Genomic DNA, 17,294 nt, shown 5'->3' with positions numbered 1-17,294 from the left:
AGCGGTGCGGGGCGCGCTTGGGGGGGGTGGGGAGCGGTGCGGGGCGCGCTTGGGGGGGGTGGGGAGCGGTGCGGGGGCGCGCTTGGGGGGGGTGGGGAGCGGTGCGGGGCGCGCTTGGGGTGGGGAGCGGTGCGGGGCGCGCTTGGGGGGGGTGGGGAGCGGTGTGGGGCGCGCTTGGGGGGGGTGGGGAGCGGTGCGGGGCGCGCTTGGGGGGGGGTGGGGAGCGGTGCGGGGCGCGCTTGGGGTGGGGAGCGGTGCGGGGCGCGCTTGGGGGGGGAGCGGTGCGGGGCGCGCTTGGGGGGGTGGGGAGCGGTGCGGGGCGCGCTTGGGGGGGGTGGGGAGCGGTGCGGGGCGCGCTTGGGGGGGGTGGGGAGCGGTGCGGGGCGCGCTTGGGGGGGGTGGGGAGCGGTGCGGGGCGCTGGGGGGGAGCGGTGCGGGGCGCGCTTGGGGGGGGCCGCGCTGTGCGGGCGCGCGCTGGGGGGTGTGGGGAGCGGTGCGGGGCGCGCTTGGGGGGGGAGCGGTGCGGGGAGCGCTTGGGGGGGGAGCGGTGCGGGGCGCGCTTGAGGGGGGTGCGGGGCGCGCTTGGGGGGGGTGAGGTGCGGGGCGCGCTTGGGGGGGGTGAGGTGCGGGGCGCGCTTGGGGGGGGTGAGGTGCGGGGCGCGCTTGGGGGGGGGGGTGCGGGGCGCGCTTGGGGGGGGTGGGGAGCGGTGCGGGGCGCGCTTCGGGGGGGTGAGGTGCGGGGCGCGCTGGGGGGGGTGCGGGGCGCACTTGGGGTGGGTGGGGAGCGGTGCGGGGCGCGCTTGGGGGGGTGAGGTGCAGGGCGCGCTGGGGGGGGGTGCGGTGCGCGCTTGGCGGGGGTGGGGAGCGGTGCGGGGCGCGCTTGAGGGGGGTGAGGTGCGGGGCGCGCTTGAGGGGGGTGAGGTGCGGGGCGCGCTGGGGGGGTGCGGGGCGCGCTTGGGGGGGGGGTGGGGAGCGGTGCGGGGCGCGCTTGGGGGGGGTGAGGTGCGGGGCGCGCTTGGGGGGGGTGGGGAGCGGTGCGGGGCGCGCTTGGGGGGGGGTGTGGGGCGCGCTTGGGGGGGTGGGGAGCGGTGCGGGGGCGCGCTTGGGGGGGTGGGGAGCGGTGCGGGGCGCGCTTGGTGGGGTCGGGGAGCGGTGCGGGGCGCGCTGGGTGAGGTGCGGGGCGCGCATGGGGGGGGGGTGGGGAGCGGTGCGGGCGCGCTTGGGGGGGGTGAGGTGCGGGGCGCGCTGGGGGGGGTGCGGGGCGCGCTTGGGGGGGTGGGGAGCGGTGCGGTGCGCGCTTGGGGGGGGTGAGGTGCGTGGCGCGCTGGGGGGGGTGCGGGGCGCGCTTGGGGGGGGGTGGGGAGCGGTGCGGGGCGCGCTGGGGGGGGTGCGGGGCGCGCTTGGGGGGGGTGGGGAGCGGTGCGGGGCGCGCTTGGGGGGGGTGCGTGGCGCGCTTGGGGGGGGGTGAGGTGCGGGGCGCGCTTGGGGGGGGTGCGGGGCGCGCTTGGGGGGGGTGGGGTGCGAGCCTAAAATTGCCATCCTCTAAATGTGTGACATTCAAATAAAGCCTCCAAAGGTTTTGACAACTTGAGTTAAACTGAGTTGATGCCTTCTGCTTGGATCAGGTGGACTGCTCTGATCCACGGTGTGATTATTGGAAGTGGAGAAAATATGACCTGTTTGCACAAGTTCCCTGAAACACAGTTTATATATCTCCTGGTTCCACACTTCACTCGTATTCCTTGTGGTCAAAGCCACTGACGTCCTTTGTGACTCTGACTGTGGCGTGCTATCCCTCTTAGTGTGGCGTTAAACACACTCTCTTTTCATCTAAGATGCAGTTTTGGCCATTTGCACTATTGAAGACTCTATAAGCTGCTGCTTAACGTAGTTTGACTTGAATACTTTTCAAGCACCCTCTGATCTCCGATTAATTAACAAATTGTTAATAGCTCCAAGTTTTCCATTCCACTATGTCCCATCCGAGCGATCTGGCCAGCGAGCACAGTACAGCCCTGTCAACAGTTCAAAAGGAAAACCTTCCAACTAATTCTAATCCCTAAACTCAATAACGAAGCTCTTTGCAGTTTTTATATAAGTTTTAAACAACAACAAAAAAGCACTCGCGGTGGGGGGGAGGATTAAGTCCATTTACCTTGTGAGATGTATCCCAAGCCACTTCACGTTCTCTGACTATTGGGTAAACACAAAGAGCAGCCAAATCCCCAAAAATGACCCATGCCCAGTTCCTCTGGCATCCAAGACCTGAATGTCCAGGGGGCTCAAAACATAGACCTCCGTCCCCCTGAAACATAGAAACATAGAAACATAGAAGATAGGAGCAGGAGTAGGCCATTCGCCCCTCGAGCCTGCTCCGCCATTCAATGAGATCATGGCTGATCATCCAAATTCAGTACCCAGTCCCTGCTTTCTCCCATATCCCTTGATCCCTTTAGCCTTAAGAAATATATCCAACTCCTTCTTGAATATATTTAATGAATTGGCCTCTACTGCCTTCTGTGGTAGAGAATTCCACAGGTTCACCGCTCTCTGGGTGAAGAAATTCCTCCTCATCTCTGTCCTAAAATGGCTTACCCCTTATCCTTAGACTGTGACCCCGGTTCTGGACTCCCCCCGCCATCGAGAAACATCCTTCCTGCATCTAGTCTGTCTAGTCCTGTTAGAATTTTATAAGTTTCAATGAGATCCCCTCTCATCCCCCTGACCCGTTCCATGGGGGCCGGTGGGCATGCTGCATAAAGTGGGGGCACGGGGCTGGGGTGGGGGGTGGAGGAGATGTTCCACTTTGGGTCTCCTTTTTATATACGGCTTCCCCTGTCAAAGGCGCAGTATAAAAACTGTGCGAGTTAGTGATCTGCCTCTTGCTACTTCCGACTGCAAGTTACGAATGTGACTACACTTCAGAAGTGCTTCGTTGGCTGTAAATCGCTTTGGGACGTCCTGCGGTCGTGAGAGGTGCTGTATAAATGCAGAATTTTTTTTTCTTTACTGTGGCCTTGCCTGTAACTGTCCCGTCCTTTGCTTTTAATGCATTGCCTACTTTTTCGACAGACAAACTGTGGCGGCAGGGTAAGTAGAGTGCATGAACTTCAATCACCTAACTCCCGGAGGTTAAGTATCGGAAGCCTATGAAACATATAACCCCTCGCGTCCATTTTCAAAGGCTGCACTCTGCATGGCTAACCATCGGTATTGGGTTTCTTCTCTCATTAAGGGCACCTTTTTTTTTTCCAAAGTCGTCATCGGCGTATTATATAACCATTTGCATTCTATAAGTTACTTCATCATGGTCCTGTGTAACTCAATTCATGGGTCTGCTATTGGTGTCCTGTTTCTGCATCAATCAGCGTTGGTTGGTGTGCTCTAAGCACTTTAACAGGAATCTTACTAATCGCTCATTTTTACTGTTCACTAATTCTTTTTCATGGCCTATCTCGGCAATTGGTCTAATGGTCATTTTTTGGGCTTGAGGGATTCAGGTTAACGTTGGATAATTGGACCCTGCAGATGTAAGCCTCTCGGTGTATCTGGGATTCGTGCTGGCTCTTGACTCCAGATGTTGCAGGATAATCTTCTGACTGCACGAGGAGATATCCTGTAACATCGGGAGACGCGAGCCCGCCGAGTTGCTCGGAATCCTCCTGGAGGACTTCTACGAAATACAGTTGAGACGTCGGGTAGTTCAGGTTAGCTGAAATCATAGAATAGTACGGCACAGAAGGAGGCTATTCGGCCCATCGAGTCTGCACCAACCTTTCGAAGAGCAATCCAGTTAGTCCCACTCCCCCGCTCTTTCCCCATATCCCTGCAATTTTTTTCTCCAAGTATTTATCCAATTCCCTTTTGAAGGCTACTATTGAATCTATTTCCACCACCCTATCAGGCGGTACATTCCAAATCCTAACCACACATTGTGTAAAAAAAGTTTTTCCTCATGTCGCCTCTGGTTCTTTTGCAATTACCTTAAATCTGTGTCCTCTGGTTACTGACCCTCCCGCCAGTGGAAAACAGTTTCTCCTTATTTATTCTATTTAAACCCTTCATGATTTTGAACACCTCTATCAAATCTCGTCTTAGCCTTCTCTGCTCCAAGGAGAACAACCCCAGCTTCTCCAGTCTGTCCATGTAAAACACTTCCCTCATCCCTGGAAACATTTTAGAATATTTCCCCAACTCGTCAACAACATCTTGCTTACCCATGGCACATTTAACATGGTAAAGATCCCAAGGCGCCAAGGAGAAATGGATACTGAGCAGCAATGAGCGAGTTGAGAGACGTGATCGAAAGCACAGTTGAAATATTGGGGTTTGAGATGGCTTATAAAGATGGGTAAAAGTAGCAAGATGGAGGATCTTGGAGAGGAATTTCCAGAACGTGGAGCCAAAGTGGATGACGGCTCTGCCTCTGGCTTCTGACTCATCCCATCCTCACGCTCGCCGCCCCCACCCAACCCCCCCCCCCCCCCCCCCCATTTTACTGTCCGAGGGCAGAAGAGCTGGAATGCAAGGCTAAAGGAGATTGTAGAGCCGGGGGCGAGGGTTACAGGACATTGGCACAAACAGTAATGGATTAGTACTCACCACAATGGTAAGTCTTGACCCCTCTTCTCCCCCCGCCCCTGCCAAACCTTGGCAGATTACTTCGATAACCGGTGTACTAGTTCCATTTCCTAGATTATCTTCCATGTGTATTTGCCACATTACAGGAGCAGTTAAGTGTTGTTCTACCCTCACCTATGAAACAAAAGTTTTGAGTCTGTACAAACTCACACAGAAACATTACAATCAGCAGAAAAGGAGGCTTTTATTCCAACTATCTGGGCTGTATTCACACACAATCCCAGAGGTAAAAAAACAGTCTGCTAATATGTTACACCATGTAGTCTTAAGAGGGGGAAAAACATACTAGTACCATTCGCCCATCACCCCTGTGATCGCTGACCAACACTGGCTCCCAGTCCAACAACGACTCAAATTTAAATGACCCTTGTGTTGAAATCCCTCCATGGCTTCGCCCCTCCTTATCTCTCTCCCCTATTTCAATCCTACGACCCTCCGAGATCTCTGCACTTGTCCAGCTCTGGCCTCTTGTGCATCCCCGATTTCCTTCGTCCCACCATTGGCGGCCGTGCCTTCAGCTGCCTGGGGTCTAAGTTCTGGAATTCCCTCCCTAAACCTCTCCTCCTTTTAAGACGCTCCTTAAAACCTCTTCCTTTTGACCAAGCTTTTGGTCACCGGTCCTAATATCTCGATGTGGCTCGGTGTCAATTTTTGTTTGATAATCGCTCCTGTGAAGCGCCTTGGGACGTTTTACTATGTCAAAGGCGGTTATATAAATGCAAGTTATTACTTTGCCTCCCAGCACTAGATGTAAATTGCCACGTGATCACCTAATCGCAGAAAGCCAGTGTGCTAACCTGGCACACCACCTAGCTCCGATCCAGACGCACTGTGGGGAGTAGAATTCCTTGGCTGACCATCAGCTGCTTGGAAATAACACTGGAATTATTTCAACAAATACTCCCCCTTGGAAACATTAGCTGAAACTATCTATAATCCATCTCTGGGGAAAACGAGGGTGATTTTAGATGTATAAAATCTGCTGGTATCTCCAGCATAACTGGAATATCTAAATGTTCTGGGTGTAGGGGAGTTGGATACAGAAGGAGTGAGTGCTGTAGGGTTTGGAGGAGATATCTAGTAATTCCCACAGAAAGCAGACATAAGAAAATAAGAAATAGAAGCAGGAGTAGGCCACTCGGCCCTTCGAACCTTCCGCCATTTGATAAGATCATGGCTGATCATCTACCTCAACTCCACCTTCCTGCACTATCCCCATATCCCTTGATTCTCTTAGTATCCAAAAATCTATCGATCTCTGTCTTGAATATACTCGACGACTGAGCCTCCACAGCCCTCTGGGGTAGAGAATTCCAAAGATTCACCACCCACTGAGTGAAGAAATTTCTCCTCATCTCAGTCCTAGAATCATAGAATGGTTACAGCACAGAAGGAGGCAATTCGGCCCGTCAAGCCTGTGCCGGCTCTCTGCAAGAGCACTTCAGCCAGTCCCACTCCCCCGCCCTTTTCCCTGTAGCCCTGCAAATTTTTTTCCTTCAGGTACTTATCCAATTCCCTTTTTAAAGCCACGATTGAATCTGCCTCCACCACCCTTTCAGGCAGTGCATTCCCGATCCTAACCATTCGCTGAGTAAAAAAGTTTTCCCTCATGTCACCTTTGGTTCTTCTGCCATTCACCTTAAATCTGTGTCCTCTGGTTCTTGATCCTTCTGCCAATGGGAACAGTTTCTCTCTACTCTGTCTAGACCCTTCATGATTTTTGAACACCTCTATCAAATCTCCTGTCAACCTTCTCTGCTCTAAGGAGAACAACCCCAGCTTCTCCAGTCTATCCTCATCCCTGGAATCATTCTTGTAAAACTTTCCTGCACACACTCTAAGGCCTTCACATCCTTCCTAAAGTGCGGTGCCCAGAATTGGGGACACTACTCCAGTTGAGGCCAAACCAGTGTTTTATAAAGGTGGTTCATAACTTCCTTGCCTCTGTTTATGAAGCTCAGGATCCCGTAAGCTTTTTTAACTGCTTTCTCAACCTGCCCTGTCACCTTCAATGATTTGTGCACACGTACCCCCAGGTCTCTCTGTTCCTGCATCCCCTTTAGGATTGTACCCTTTAGTTTAAATTGCCCCTCCTCATTCTTCGTACCAAAATGTATCACTTCGCACTTTTCTGCATTAAATTTCGTCTGCCCATTGCACCAGCCTGTCTGTCTTCTTGTAGTCCATCACTGTTCACTATACTTCCAAGTTTTGTGCCCTCTGCAAATTTTGAAATTGTGCCCTGTACACCCACGTCCAAGTCATTAATATATATCAAGAAAAGCAGTGGTCCTAGAACCGACCCCTGTGGAACACCACTGTATACCTTCCTCCAGTCCGAAAAAGAACTGTTCACCACTGCAATGATATCAGCAAATAGTGATGGTATTTGCCTGTTTGATTATGATGCCTTACCAGCATATTTGCAGGTATTGATTATTTATGCCTGACCAGCAGAGGGCATGTGAGAGACAAGCAGTTTAGTTTTGGTTTCGTTTTACATGGATCTCTTCGATGGTGTCTCCTGTAAATGCTGTTAACTGAGTTGGACATACTTCAGATAAAAAGTCATTCTCTTTCATAAATGTCTCGTCATTGAACCCACAAAGAAATCAATACAACCACTACTGTTTCCTGTCACTTGGCTAATTCCATATCCATGCTGCCACTGTCCCTTTTATTCCATGGGCTTCAACTTTGCTGGCAAGCCTATTATGTGGCACTTTATCAAACACCTTTTGGAAGTCCATGTATACTACGTCAACCGCATTGCCTTCATCGATCCTCTCTGTCAAAAAACTCAATCAAAGTTGGCCTTTAACAAATCCGTGCTGACTTTCCTTGATTAATCCATACTTGTCCAAGTGACTGTTAATTTTGTCCTGAATTATTGTTTCTAAAAGCTTTCCCACTGCCAAGGTTAAACTGACTGGCCTGTAGTCCTAAATGGCCAACCCCTTATCCTGAGACTCTGATCCCTAGTTCTAGACTCTCCAGCCAGGGGAAACAGCCTCTCAGCATCTACCCTGCCTCTAAGAATTTTGTATGTTTCAATGAGATCACCTCTCGTTCTTCTAAACTCTAGGGAATATAGGCCTAGTCGATGACTGCAGTGTTCAGTGCCATTCACACCTCCTCAGATAATGAAGCAGTCCATGCCCGCATGCAACAAGACCTGGACGACGTTCAGGCTTGGGCTGATAAAGTGGCAGGTAACATTCATGCCACAGAAGTGCCAGGCAATGACTATCTCCAACAAGCGACAGTCTAACCACTGCCCCTTGACATTTAACGGCATTGCCATCGCCAAATCCCCCCACTATCAACATCCTGGGGGTCACCATTGACCCGAAACTTAACTGGACCAGCCACACAAATACTGTGGCAACAAGAGCAGGTCAGAAGCTAGGTATTCTGTGGCAAGTGTCTCACCTCCTGACTCCCCAAAGCCTTTCCACCATCTACTAAGGCACAAGTAAGGAGTGTGATGGAATACTCTCCACTTGCCTGGATGCAACAACACTCAAGAAGCTCGACACCATCCAGGACAAAGCAGGCCGCTTGATTGGCACCCCATCCACCACTTAAACATTCACTCCCTCCACCACCGGTGCACCGTGGCTGCAGTGTGTACCATCTACAAGATGCACTGCAGCAACTCGCCAAGGCTGCTTCGGCAGCACCTCCCAAACCCGAGACCTCTTCCACCTAGAAGGACAAGGGCAGCAGGCGCATGGGAACACCACCACCTGCAAGTTCCCCTCCAAGTCACACACCATCCTGACTTAGAAGTATATCGCCGCTCATTCATAGTCGCTGGGTCAAAATCCTGGAACTCCCTACCTAACGGCACTGCGGGAGTACCTTCATCACACGGACTGCAGCGGTTCAAGAAGGTGGCTCACCACCACCTTTTCAAGGGCAATTAGGGATGGGCAAAAATGCTGGCCATGCCAGCGACCCCCCCCCCCCCCCCCCACATATCCCATAAATGAATTTTAAAAAGTCTACTCAATCTCTCCTCCTAGGAGCTCCACCAGTGTGTTGCATGTTAAATGACTACTTTTCCCTTGATAGGCTAGAGGTGAATAGGTGAGGAGGGACTTGTTTTCTGTGCCAAACAATGAATGGAATTGTATATCTTGTCCAGCATCGCTATATCCGAGCTTCTGTTCGGAGCTTTGCTTATATTGTTGTAACGTCTCTGCTTTCAGACCTACACTGGTTCAATCCTGGTTGCGGTGAATCCCTACCAGCTGCTGCCCATCTACACGGCCGAACAAATCAGGTACTACACAAACCGGAAGATCGGGGAGATGCCGCCTCACATCTTTGCCATCGCTGACAACTGCTACTTCAACATGCAACGCAACAACAAGGACCAGTGCTGTATTATAAGGTGAGTCAAGAGCGCGCGGTGGTGAATTCTCGCTGCGACTGTTGCACACGGCTCAACTAATGACGACTTCCATTTGATAAAGTGCCTTTACCATAATAAGAAACTAACATATGAATTAGGAGCAGGAGTAGGCCATTCGGCCCCTCGAGCCTGCTCCGCCATTCAATAAGATCATGGCTGATCCGATTACTCCACATTCCCACCTACCCCCGATAACCTTTCACCCCCTTGCTTATCAAGAATCTATCTACCTCTGCCTTAAAAATATTCAAAGACTCTGCTTCCACCGCCCTCTGAGGAAGAGAGTTCCAAAGACTCACGACCCTCTGTGGGAAAAATTGTCGTCTCTGTCTTAAATGGGCGACCCCTTATTTTTAAACAGTGACCCCTAGTTCTAGATTCTCCCACAAGAGGAAACATCCTCTCCACATCCACCCTGTCCAGACCCCTCAGGATCTTATGTTTCAATCAAGTCACCTCTTACTCTTCTAAACTCCAGCGGATACAAGCCTAGCCTGTCCAACCTTTCCTCATAAGACAACCCGCCCATTCCGGGTATTAGTCTAGTAAACCTTCTCTGAACTGCCTCCAACACCCTTCCTTAATTAAGGAAACCAATACTGTACTCCGTACTCCAGATGTGGTCTCACCAATGCCCTGTATAATTGAAGCATAACCTCCCTACTTTTGTATTCTATTCCTCTCTCAATAAACGATAACATTCTATTAGCTTTCCTAATTACTTGCTGTACCTGCATACTAACCTTTTGCGATTCATGCACTAGGACACCCAGATCCCTCTGCAGCTCAGAGCTCTGCAATCTCTCACCATTTAGATAATATGCTTCTTTTTTCTTCCTGCCAGAATGGACAATTTCACATTTTCCCACATTATACTCCATTTGCCAGATCTTTGGCCACTCACTTAACCCATCTATATCCCTTTGTAGCCTCCTTATGTCCTCTTCACAATGTCCCTCATAAGCAGAGTTGGCCAAGTTCAAGGCCGTTAACAAGCAAGGTTCTGAAGGAGGTTTTAAGAAACCAGCTTCACTCCCATATCTCAAGTGATTTGAGTGGAGTCACTTGGGGTCTGTTTGGGAAGATGAGTTCAACCAAATTCAAACCACATTGAGTTTGGGTTACTTTCAGGCGGAACACTGGTTGGTCCATGTCGAAGAATAAGATGTTTGTCAATCACCAAATTTGTTCGCATTACGGTGATCAGAACTTTGTACCTGGAGCTTCAGAATCCAAGAGCGATGACCTTAGAAGTAAATGGTTTTGTGCCTCCTGTTAAATCCGTGAATTTTGATGTATGGTGTCCTTCAATAAATCGACAGAGACTGCAGAGGAACAATCCACAGGTGTTTACTGGATGAAGGTTACTCTAAAACTAAAGTACAGATCCCTACTCAGGGTTTATATACAGGTGTGGTCACTGCCGGTACTACAGTATACAGGAGCTGTAAAAAGTAGTTCTCCCCTTAAAGGTACATACACTACACCTCCCCTGCTAGAACAAGTGTTTAATTGCAACAGCCTAGTTGGGGGGCTATCTGATCCTTGGTATCTCCCAACCTAGGAGCTGTGACCCAGTAAAAAGGCGAGGTGGTATGGCATCTATTCCCAGGTCAATGTAGATCTTTGCGGGAGGGGTATCTTTGATTCCTGCCTCTCTCAAAGTTCTATCCTGGTATAATGAGGGTGAGATGGGTGGGGATGGGGGGTTTGTAAGGGCGTGCTTGCCCCCTGGTGGATTGGAGGTTTCCCTACCTGTGGGATCAGGTTAACCTCTACAGCTTTGGATCGGTCGGTATTGGTCTATCCATGGTTAAGAAGAGGAGGTTCGCTGACTGATCCATCTGACCTGACTGCTGCAGGCAATGTAGTTAAAATGGCTCATTCAGTAAATGCCAAGTGCCAGCAAAAAGATTGCTCCTTTTTTGTAGAAATACAGGCCAGTTTTCATATTGTAAAATCAATCGCACTGCAATACCTTGAGATGGACAAGATTTGAAAGTTGTGAATGCTTTCTCTCCTTAATGCTGGACACCAAGAAATCACATTCAACCCTTGTGACCAATGTTGCTTCTGGCCCAAATGTAGGAATTCCATTGTATTGTAGGAACGGAGGTTCCTATCAAAAAGACTGAGTTCGACTCAGGCAATTAAAATAATGAACTTTAATGAAACCAAACGAGTTTAAACTGGAAACTGCTAGAACACATCAATAACAGGTCTACTCTCCTTGAGGGCTCCACGAGGACTGATCCTCTGGTCAGAAGACTGACGTCATGATGTCATCACGTTCTTCCCGCCATTGGGGCATCACGTGACCAACGGCATGACGTCATCACATTGAAACCGTGCTGTAAAGGTAACTAGACATTGTACAGTCAAACAGTGTAATTAAAGGTACAGGCACAGACAGTAACTACATTGCTGTTAAAGGAATTATGTACAACCGCTCTGAGTCCTTTGGTGGCTCCGCCACAGTATAATATTCCTGCATTTCAACTCACTGGCTTGTGGTCCAGGGAGAAATATGTGCTAGCCCGCGAATGGGTCAGAATTCTAATGGATGGAAAAAGGGTTTTTGGAGTAATGGATTTTTGCTTCAATCTCCGTTTTCCCCCCCCCCCCCCCCAACCCCACCTGCCCAGGGTCCTGCTCCAATCTCCGTCCCCCACTTGCCCAGGGTTCCGCTCCAATCTCCAGCTACCATGGGTACAGCATTTTGCCACTGAAAACGGGTAACAAAGATTGTATCCTCTGATATGCAAAAAGTATAGGTGAGTTCTGAGTACCTCAAAGGATCATAGAAATTTACAGCACAGGAGGAGGCCATTCGGCCCACCTTGTCCATGCTGGCCAACAAAGAGCTATCCAGCCTAATTCTACTTTCCAGCTCTTGGTCTGTAGGTTACGGCACTTCAAGTGCATATCCAAGTACTGTTTAAATGTGATGAGGGTTTCTGCCTCTACCACCCTTTCAGGCAGTGAGTTCCAGACCCCCACCACCCTCTGGGTGAAAAAACTTCTCCTCAAATCCCCTCGAAACCTCCGACCAATTACTTTAAATCTATGCCCCCATGTTATTGACCTTCTCTGTTAAGGGAAATAGGTTCTTCCTATCCACTCTATCTAGGCCCCTCATAATTTTATACACCTCAATTAAGTCTCCCCTCAGCCTCCTCTGTTCCAAAGAAAACAACCCCAGCCTATCCAATCTTTCCGCATAGCTAAAATTCCCCAGCCCAGGCAACATCCTCGTAAATCTCCTCTGCACCTTCTCTAATGCAATCACATCCTTCCTGTAATGTGGTGACTAGAACTGCACGTAGTGCTATAGCTGCGGCCTAACTAGTGTTTTATACAGTTCAAGCATAACCTCCCTGCTCTTGCCTTTATTAGCCGAGGCATAGAATACAAGTATCCCGTATGCCTTCTTAACCACCTTATCTATCTGTCCTGCTACCTTCAGGGATGTGTGGACATGCACTCCAAGGTCACTCTGATCTTCTGCACTTCAGTGTCCTACCATTTATTGTGTATTTCCTTGCCTTGTTAGCCCTCCCCAAATGCATTACCTCACACTTCTCCGGATTGAATTCCATTTGCCACTGTTCTGCCCACTTGACCAGCCCATTGATCTCTTCCTGCAGCCTACAGCTTTCTTCTTCATTATCAACCACACGGCCAATTGTTGTATCATCTGCAAACTTCTTAATCATACTTCCTATAGTCAAGTCATTGGTCTGTGTATATATATATACCGCAAAAAGCCGAGGACCCAGTACTGAACCCTGTGGAACCCCACTGGAAACCGCCTTCCAGTCACCGAAACACCCTTCGACCACTCCTCCCTCGCTGTTGCACTGTTGTAGAGGAATGTAAACTTTCGTATGGGCTTATGAGCCCATTGCCCAATCTTGACGTAAGGGTTTGAATGCAAATATAATCGATGTCCATTGTTTTTTTTTGTCTTTAGTGGCGAGTCTGGAGCCGGCAAAACTGAGAGCACGAAACTCATCCTGCAGTTCCTGGCAGCCATTAGTGGCCAGCACTCCTGGATTGAACAGCAAGTACTTGAGGCAAATCCCATTCTAGAAGGTGAGCTGCAGAAATCCTGGTAACTCAGGTTGAAATCCTGAGCTATTAGCCCACCGGAGACCACGTAGGTTCATCAATCAATAAGGAAGGCAAATGGCATGTTGGCCTTTATTGCAAGGGGGTTGGAGTATAAGAGTGAGGAAGTCTTGCTACAATTGTACAGGGCCTTGGTGAGACCACACCTGGAGTACTGTGCACAGTTTTGGTCTCCTTATCTAAGGAAGGATATACTTGCCTTGGAGGCGGTGCAAGGAAGGTTCACTAGATTGATTCCTGGGATGAGAGGGCTGTCCTATGATGAGAGATTGTGTAGAATGGGCCTATATTCTCTGGATGTTTAGAAGAATGAGAGGTGATCTTATTGAAACATACAAGATTCTGAAGGGGATTGACAGGGTAGATGCTGAGAGCCTAGTACTAGGGGGGCATAGTCTCAGGATAAGGGGTCGGCCATTTAAGACTGAGATGAGGAATTTCTTCATTCGGAGGGTTGTGAACCTTTGGAATTCTCTGCCCCAGAGGGCTGTGGATGCTGAGTCTTTGAGTATATTCAAGGCTGAGATCGATAGATTTTTGGACTCTCGGGGAATCAAGGGATATGGAGATCGGGTGGGAAAGTGGAGTTGAGGTGGAAGATCAGCCATGATCTTATTGAATGGCGGAGCAGGCTCGAGGGGCCATACGGCCTACTCCTGCTCCTATTTCTTATGTTCGACCACTGACCTCCCTACTAGAGCTGGATGCAAGGAAAGTGAATTTTGGCACGACGTCTACATTTTAATACCCTCTAAAAGCAGCGGCCCTACCGATTAGTCCACATGTACTGGATCTATTTTTAATATATTCTGCCACAGAAGTGTTCGGCAAAGCAATCGCTCAATCTGTGTTTGGGCTCCCCAGTGTAAAGGAGACCTACAATCTGTGTGTCTGTGTCCATCACCTGCAGTTCAGAGTGAATTATTGCCCCGTCATGATCTGACCACCCTGCAATTATTATTTTTTTGCCTCAGCTTTCGGGAATGCTAAAACTATCCGGAATGATAATTCCAGTCGTTTTGGGAAATATATCGACATCCACTTTAACAAGCGAGGGGCCATCGAAGGAGCCAAGATTGAACAATATCTGCTGGAGAAATCCCGAGTCTGTCGGCAGGTAATGTGGGGGGAAATCAAACCGGTTACAGGGGAGGAGGCAACCTTTGGGTTGGACGAATCTTAACTCTTCCTGCAAATAGTCCAACTCTCTTTTTGCACCTTTTGCAGTTGCCGAAGGCAGAAAAGGAATATCTCTGCTTTTTATCAACGCTTTTCCGATATTTTTTTAAAAATATACTGACCATTCCCGGGTATAGGGGGTAGGAAAGTAAGCTTTAGTTATGTCCTGTATCTTGGCAATGTTGGTCTAAGAAAGTACTGGGGATTGTTGCATTGTGTCTAACTGTTAACATAGCCTGGAAGCGTAGACTTAGGGGGATGATCTGATCGAAGATTATAAGAGGACGAAGGGGATAGATTGTGTTCCAACTAACCAAGTTTGTTCCAATTAAGTAGTTTAGGGAGTCATAGAGTTATACAGCACAAAAAGAGGCCCTTCGGCCCATCGTGTCTGCGCCGGCCATCAAACCCTGTCTATTCTAATCCCATTTTCCAGCACTTGGTCCGTAGCCTTGTATGCTATTGCGTTTCAAGTGCTCCTCTAAATGCTTCTTGAATGTTGAGGGTTCCTGCCTCTACCACCCTTTCAGGCAGTGAGTTCCAGATTCCAACCCCTCTGGGTGAAAAAGATTTTCCTCCAAATCCCCTCTGAACCTCCTGCCCCTTGCCTTGAAACTAATACCCCCTGGTTATTGACCCCTCTACTAAGGGGAAAGGTTCCTTTTCTATCTACCCTATCTATGCCCCTCATAATTTTGTACACCTCAATCAGGTCCCCCCTCAGCCTTCTCTGTTCTAAGGAAAACAACCCCAGCCTGTCCAGTCTCTGGGGACCAAGGGCCTGGAGGACCGAGGGTCACAATTTTAAGTTGAGTAAGGCCAGATCGAGGTTAGCTGTCAGGAGGTGGTTCTTTTCCCCGAGAACAGTGGACCTCTGGAACAGGCCGTCTCGTGCGGTGGACGCCGATTCGCTGAATTCCTTCGAGCAAGAGCTGGACCTGTTTCTGGCTAGGGCAGAGACCACCTGGTACAAAATTCCCTGCAGTTCCTACCCTTATCAGGGCCAGAGTGATCTCCTGGACTAGTTATTCATTGCGCAAGGGAGGTCAGAGGAATTTCCTAGATTTTATTCCCCCCTCCACCCCCAAATTGGCCTGGGTTTTTATCTTTTTCTTGCCTCTCTCAGGAGATCACGTGGTTCCGGGTTTCACATGGTATCACAATTGTGCGGGACAGGTTGGCTGGACCAGAGGGTCTTTTTCTGTCCATCATTATTTGTAATATTTGTATCTACATGCTTTGAATGACATGACCAGAGAGAACCAATTGAACAGCGACTACAGAAAGCAGAGTGAGAGAGATCCAACTTCCACAACGTGCAACCTCTTAGCTTAATTATATCAATAATTTAAGCCTTGTATCTAGCACATCACACATTAAATGTGTGGCGTGGTGCATTAAATCTGTCTAAAACCTCAAAACCATTTCCTTTCAGTCACCACAGTTGGCAGCCAGGTTGGATTTGGGACATAGTAGTCAGATTGGTCATAGAAAAAGAAAAGCAAGAACTTGCATTTCTATAGCGCCTTTCATGACCTCAGGACGTCCCAAAGTGCTTTACAGCCAATGAAGTACTTTTTGAAGTGTAGTCATTGTTGTAATGTCGGGAAACGAGGCAGCCAAATTGTGCACAGCAAGCTCCCACAAACAGCAATGTGATCATGACCAGATAATCTGTTTTAGTGATGTTAGCCTATTCCTGCTCCTAGTTCTTATGTTAATTGAGGGCTAAATATTGGTTAGGACACCAGGGATTACTCCCCTGCTCTGCTTCAAAATAGTGGCCATAGGATCTTTTTAACGTCTCATCCGAAAGCCGGCACCTCCGACAATGCTGCACTCGCTCAGTACTGGCACTGGCGAATCAGCCTAGATTTTTTTTTTAAATTTTTTTTTTGGGAGTGGGACTTGGACCCGCAACCATCTGACAGAGGCAAGGGTGCTACCCACTGAGCCACGGCTAACACTGAAAAGATATGAAAATGGACAGGAAAAGACCAACTGGTCCATCAAGCCTGCCCTGTACACCATCTGACCTGCCCTCTTTCCCCACGCAGCCATGTAATCTCCTGTCCTACCCAAACCAGATGCCGAAGTTGATTTTTTTGGATTTTTTTAGTCACGCTAGGGACCCAATTCTTGGGGTGGGGGAAGGCACCTCTCTGACGGACCATCCATAGGGGCCAGGAATTTGGAGTGGATCCTAGGATGTCCAGGCCTTGGAGAGGGTGCAGAGGAGATTTACCAAAATAATACCAGGGGATGAGGGACTTCAGTTATGTGGAGAGACTTGGAGAAGCTGGGCTTGTTCTCCTTGGAGCAGAGAAGGTTAAGGGGAGATTTAATAGAGGTGTTCAAAATTATGAGGGGTTTTGATAGATAGGGAGAAATCGTTTCCACTGGCAGGAGGGTCGGTAACCAGAGGACACAGATTGAAGGTAATTGGCAAAAGAACCAGAGGGACGATGAGAAGTTTTTTTACGCAGCGAGTTGTTGTGATCTGGAATGCGCTGCCTGAAAGGGCGGTGGAAACAGATTCAATAGTAACTTTCAAAAGGGAATTGGATAAATACTTGAAGGGAACATTTGCAGGGTGTGTGGGTGAAGAGCAGGGGGAGTGGGACTAATTGGATAATTCTTTCAAAGAGCCGGCGCAGGCACGATTGGCTGAATGATCCTATAACTGAGAGAATGTATGTGAGGGCCATTGAGTGAAAAGGCAAACAAAAAACAAAAAAAAGGAAGGTGGAAAGAATTTAGTGTGGGAGATGATCAGAGATGTATAACTGTGGCTTTTTTTGTCTGTGGACAATGCAATGGGAGATGAATTAACATTTTGTTAAAGGGATTAGTTACACCTTCGGTGAATAATCTTCTTGGGTAGTCCCTCAGAACCGAGGATGACTTGCTTCAACATTAAAAA

The 17,294-nt window shown here is 49.3% G+C and overlaps 1 protein-coding gene across 4 annotated transcripts in view; it reads left to right on the top strand.

Moving 5' to 3' along the window:
• The window catches only part of myo7aa (myosin VIIAa), a 226,564-nt gene that overhangs the window by 82,826 nt on the left and 126,444 nt on the right, over window positions 1-17,294 (top strand). For 2 of the 4 annotated variants that reach the window (XM_085999676.1, XM_085999674.1), the window contains exons 5-8: window positions 3,073-3,090; window positions 8,856-9,040; window positions 13,035-13,156; window positions 14,167-14,309. In XM_085999676.1, coding sequence (XP_085855802.1) covers window positions 3,073-3,090; window positions 8,856-9,040; window positions 13,035-13,156; window positions 14,167-14,309 — 468 coding nt within the window. The remainder of the gene's footprint in view (window positions 1-3,072; window positions 3,091-8,855; window positions 9,041-13,034; window positions 13,157-14,166; window positions 14,310-17,294) is intronic. The other 2 variants (XM_085999675.1, XM_085999677.1) reach the window with 1 other exon arrangement.

This window comes from Somniosus microcephalus, chromosome 10 (genome assembly GCF_052327205.1).
Source record: "Somniosus microcephalus isolate GS21.2 chromosome 10, FLI_Smic_1.0, whole genome shotgun sequence".
In the NCBI taxonomy this organism is placed as follows: Eukaryota; Metazoa; Chordata; class Chondrichthyes; order Squaliformes; family Somniosidae; genus Somniosus; species Somniosus microcephalus.
Note: the sequence above shows the minus strand (reverse complement) of the source record. Positions and strands in the feature narration are given on the sequence as shown.